The sequence below is a fragment of the Cannabis sativa genome, chromosome 1, assembly GCF_029168945.1.
Source record: "Cannabis sativa cultivar Pink pepper isolate KNU-18-1 chromosome 1, ASM2916894v1, whole genome shotgun sequence".
NCBI classification, from domain to species: Eukaryota; Viridiplantae; Streptophyta; class Magnoliopsida; order Rosales; family Cannabaceae; genus Cannabis; species Cannabis sativa.
In genome coordinates, this window is record NC_083601.1 from 46063415 (window position 1) to 46069414 (window position 6000).

At 30.4% G+C, this 6000-nt stretch overlaps 1 protein-coding gene across 1 annotated transcript; it reads left to right on the forward strand.

Annotated features, from left to right (window-relative positions):
- Positions 1-1936: 1936 nt before the first annotated feature.
- LOC115705300 (gibberellin 3-beta-dioxygenase 1) lies at positions 1937-3684 on the forward strand. The gene is made up of 2 exons (XM_030632604.2): positions 1937-2660; positions 2987-3684. Exons 1-2 carry the CDS (start codon positions 2182-2184, stop codon positions 3630-3632), a joined length of 1125 nt encoding a protein of 374 aa, XP_030488464.2. The 5' UTR covers positions 1937-2181; the 3' UTR covers positions 3633-3684.
- The last annotated feature ends 2316 nt before the right edge of the window (positions 3685-6000 follow it).

The window sequence follows — 6000 nt, forward strand, 5'->3', positions numbered from 1 at the left end:
ATAAAAATAGACCCTTGTATATGTTATCTTTCATTCAAAAATGGAACCATTATTTATGACACTTCTACTCTCCAAGTGATGTTTTTTTATTACTTGCTATTAGGTACATTATAAGTGTCTAATATCTGATGTATTATGTTGTGAATAGTTAACATTTTTTTTTATATTATTTATTAAATTAAAAAATATTGATTTAAATTACATTAATAGCAATTTAACACGTAATTGATACCTTAATATTTTTCTTTAAAATTAGATAATTGTTATAAATTACATCAATGATAACCAATACTTTTTTATATGTCATCCTATTTAGTGTAATTTATTATGTGACTAAATTAGCCCTACTATTTATAGGGGTATTCATCAAATTGCTCAAATCATCCGCAACCGTAAAAAAATACGGTTTAAATTTTTTTTGCAGTGCGGTTGTAGTTTAAATTTTTCTTAAACTGTGCGGTACGATGCAGTTTACGATTTTGCATTATTAATATGCTGTTCAAATCGCATTGTACTGCACATTATAAAAATACTAATTTTTATATTTATAAAGGTTCAATATATGAACATCCAACCCAAAGTCCACTAATTATTATATTATTGAAACTTAAAATTTTCTTTTATATTTATTTTCAAGCATTATGGTATTTCTAACAAATGTTGCTCAAGTTTTGTTGTATTTGTGATAGTTTAGGTGATAGTTCAAACCACAAAAATCGTACTGCACTGCACTATTCTTTGTGGTGCGGTTTCAATAGTTTTTTTAGTTTTGTAGTACGAGTGCAGTTTAAAAAATTGAAAAAATTAGATATGCAGGTTAATTTGAAAAAATAATCAAAAATCGCACTAACCGCACCACAAACACTCCCACTATTTAAGTAGGCAAATATGTATAGATAGCTACTTACAAACATTGCAACAACAAGATGATAGTTCGCATTCATCATCCTTAATTTTAATGTTAATTAGCTAGGTTTACATTAATTATTTTTGATTCATTTCCATTGTTCTCAAATAATTCAAGAATATATCTTCCCTCCAAAAACACTTTCTCATGCACACCCAGAATTGTTGCTCTTGCTATATATTTATATATAGAGTAATTTACGGCAAAACCCCCTCAACTATCAATTTACTTACAAAAAACCATCCAACCTCATATTTTGGTGGGAAAACCATCCAAAGTACTGTTCCGTTTACATTTTTAAGGTGTCGTCAAATTTCCGTTAGTTCTAATTTTGCCCACGTGGCAATGACACGTCAATTAAAAAATTATCCTACGTGGCCATATTTTACAAAATAAAAATTAAAATAAAAACAAAAAATTTAAGAGTAATTTGCGCAAAACTCAACTATCAATTTACTTGCAAAAAACCATCCAACCTTAAAGATTTTTGGATGGTTTTTTGCAAGTAAATTGATAGTTGGGGGAGTTTTGCCGCAAATTACTCTTAAAGTTTTATTTTTATTTTGTAAAATATGGCCACATAGGATAATTTTTTAGTGACTTGTCATTGCCACGTGGGCAAAATTAGAACTTAACGAGGCTGGACAGACGACACCTTAAAAATGTAAATGGAACAGTACTTTGGATGGTTTTCCCACCAAAATATGAGGTTGGATGGTTTTTTGTAAGTAAATTGATAGTTGGGGGGTTTTGCCGCAAATTACTCTTATATATATATTCCCCTTCCCCAAAGGGCCCCCATTCAATCTCTCTCTCTCTCTCTCTCTCTCTCTCTCTCTCTCTCTCAATAACAACAACAATAATAATTTATATTATGGAATATAATTAATTAAGATATTAATTATTTTTAATTAATTAATGAAAATATATAATAAAATATCAAGTTGGAGAGGGGGCAACTTGTTGTCACCATCGATCCTGTCCGTCATCTCTATATATACTCACAACGCACCATCATAATTTTCTCACCTCATCTTATCTTTCCTATGTTGTTATTGTTGTTGTTGTCTAACAAGTACTACTACTAGCTACACCCACCATTAATACTAAACTATGTAAAACCCATTTGTTGATTGTACTACCAAAAACTACTTCTATAACACAACAACAACCTTTTCTCCTTATAAAAAAATATTTCAAATACCCAAAACAGCCTGCTTTTTGGTATCATTAATTAATCCAATTAATTAATTATCATATATAATTATAATAAAATGCCTTCAAGATCACTCACCGATGCCTTTAAGTCCCACCCAGTCCATCTCCACCACAAACACCTTGACTTTAGCTCATTAGATGAGTTGCCGGAATCATATGCATGGCCGGAGGAGCAACCTGCCAGCGGTGACCGGTGGCCGGAGGAGATATCTGTCCCTATTGTTGATTTAAATGACCAAAATGCCCTTAAACTCATTGGACATGCATGCAAAACTTGGGGTGCCTTTCAAGTCACAAACCATGGAATCCCATCACAACTTCTTCATGACATTGAAACCGCCGGTCGGAGCCTTTTTTCTCTTCCGGTTAGCCAAAAGCTCAAGGCGGCTCGCTCACCTGATGGCGTATCCGGCTACGGCTTGGCTAGAATTTCTTCTTTTTTTCCAAAGCTTATGTGGTCTGAAGGCTTCACCATCGTTGGTTCACCTCTTGAACATTTTCGCCAGCTTTGGCCCCAAGATTACTCCAAATTCTGGTACTTAATTAATTAATTTGATAACTAATTATTAATTAAACCCCACACACACATTTTTACTATATCTCATGCACTACTACGTCTTTTTTATTTTTAGTTTTATTAAAATTTTCTTTCTTTTTTTGGGTGGTGAATGAAAGTGCGTTTTAGCACCAACCAATTTTTTTTTTTTTTTAAAAATAAATAAATTTAACATTATGTATGCATTATTAGTATTTAGCAAAGATTACAATGAGAGCTATGGACCCACATAGAAGATATGGTTTGATAATGTAAAAAAAAAAATGTAAATAATTTTTTTTTTTTTTTTTTTTTTTGTATTTCAGTGATATAATTGAAGAGTACGAAACTCAAATGAAGAGGCTAGCGGGGAAGCTGATGTGGCTGATGCTTGGTTCTTTGGGTATAACAAAGTCCGACGTTAAATGGGCCGGGCCCAAAGGTGATTTCAAAGAGGGCTCAGCTGCTCTACAATTGAATTCATACCCGGCTTGTCCAGATCCGGATCGGGCCATGGGTCTTGCAGCCCATACTGATTCAACCCTCTTAACAATTCTACACCAAAACAGTACAAGTGGGTTGCAAGTTCTGAAAGAGGGAACTGGGTGGGTCACGGTTCCACCAGTCAAAGGAGCTCTGGTTGTGAACGTGGGTGATCTTCTTCACATTTTGTCAAACGGGTTATACCCGAGTGTGCTCCATCGGGCTGTTGTGAACCGGACCCGACACCGATTGTCCATTGCTTACCTTTATGGGCCCCCATCAAGTGTCCAAATATCTCCACTCCAAAGATTAGTTGGGCCAGGCTCTCCACCTCTCTACCGTCCGATCACTTGGAATGAGTACCTTGGCACTAAGGCAAAGCATTTCAACAAAGCACTTTCTTCTGTTAGACTGCCTAATAATTTTTCTCCTCTTAATGGATTATTAATCACCGATGTAAATGATCATAATGCAGTCAAAGTTAATTAATTAATTATTACACTAATAATAATAATAATAATAATCCAATTTTGTTCTTTTTTTTTGGGTTACTTTTCAGATATATATCGATTATCGATGATTCACAAATTAAGCAACATTTATTTGTTTTTTTTTTTTTTTTTTTAATATGGCCACTATTTTAGGTTTAGAGATAAAAAGGTGGAAGACTTTGTAAGTAGTGTGGTTTGTCATAGCTAGTATTCAAAGATAGAGAGAAAATATTTCAATACAGACAAAAAACCGACATCTTTTTTTGGCCCCAGATATATATGAAGAAAAAATTTCCCCAATCCAATAAATAAGACATTATTGATCAATATCATTGTAATTAAGTATTCTATTTATGTATGCATGTACATCATCTCCAATAATACAACAACACGTTGTATTAATAATGTTATATACTTTAAATAAAAGATAGAATAATTTCGTTACTTCGAAACATACGTTAAGAACTAAATAGTTAAATTATCAACAACTCTATTAGTAAATCGCTTAAAAAGAAAACAAAAATACATTTGATAGATTTTGTAACATATTACAATGCTCCACCAACATACCATAATAAGAGCGGTTATGTAATTCTTCTCCCATGTAGACAATCGGTGCTAAAATTCTTGCATATTGAAGAATATTGTCCCACATGGATTAAATGTAAAAGTATTGAGCTATATATAAGAACATGGGCTACTCCACTTATAACCAATTGGTTTTGAGATGAAACTCCATAATTCCCAATTGCACCACTAAAAACCAATCCATCTTGAACAAAATAAAAATGAAAGAATATTATGAGGCTCGCGATTGATCCAATATATAATAATAATAATAAAGCTAAACGGGGCCGAATAAATTGTCGTTTCTGATCGATTTATCTGATCGTATTCAACAATGTGGAATACGAAATTATTGTAACGACATAATTCTGAGTCATTTATTTATTATATATATATAGTAATTATAAATAATATTATGAACTGTGTCTGAAACCATGTGCTCTACTTTCGTGTATATATAATGGCTAGACCCATCTCTGATGAGAATATCTGACCACTACTACTACTGCTATCATATACCCTTTATAATATTAATCATTAATGAAAATCTGCTATATAGGTTGTGTTTACAGTTTTGGTCTCTTACAAATATCTATGCACTCATCTTATTAATTTTAAAGGTAAGCTGTTAGTGTTCCAGCTAATTAAGCCAAAAATAAGCAACTTTGTCCTTTTATGTTTAGTTATTATTATCACTATATATGCATACATTTAAAATAGAGGCAAGTATTTTATTGATTAAAGATATCGACATAAATAATAAAAATATCAATGACAACCCTTACATATTATTGATTTTTTTGTTCGATCTTTCTGTACGTATATATATACTAGATGAGAGTTACGTGGCGAGCCACGTAAATATTATTATATAAGTTTTAGTTGTTTTTGTTTAAGAATTCAGTAACTGAGCAACGGCAACAATAATGGTAGATAGATCTATTTAAGTTTTTCATATTTGTAAAGATTATAAATCTAAACTTTTAATTTTCTTGATTTAAGATTTTGAATTGTTCTAATTTATTTATTTATGAATTTATTAAAATACTTGAATATTTATTGGTTTTGATTTTGAATTGTTCTGATGTATTCATACTTGAATATTTATATTAATAAAATTAGTCTGTAGCTTTATGGATTTAGAAAAAAAAAAGATATTTTTTAATATAGAATTTAAATTTTATATTGATGATTGTTAATGAAATTAGACTGTAACTTTATGTTTCTAGAAAAAAAAATGTATTATTTTATATGGTTTGTTAGAGAGATATGTGGCTAAGATGATTTTTTTTTAATTTAAAAAAAGATTGTTTAATTTTTTGATTTTTTTTTAATTTAAAAAAAGATTGTTTAATTTTTTGGGTTTAATTATTGGGTTTATTTGTTAACGGAGATGAAACCTATTAACATCGTTAAATTTAACAGAATATTCTTTTATTTTTAATGTATATTCTGTTAAACCAAGAAATACCGTTAGATTGGCACTTTTAATATATAAAGATACATGCATCACTTGCCTTTATATTCTTATCCGTACATAGAGTAAATTGGATGTTCATAAAAGCTTCAATCAAATTATTGTATAATAATTACCCGCTGCCAATAATATGTGTATTCATATAAATATATATATATATACTAGAAAAAAGTTACGTGCAAAGCACGTATATTTAGTTTTATGTTAGGTGTTCTGTAATTTAATTGAGAAAAATTCAATAAATAATCATATAATTTAAAATGATTTAAAAATTAATTTTAATTAGTGTGTGGGGTTATTTGAAAATCAATAGTAAAAAGTC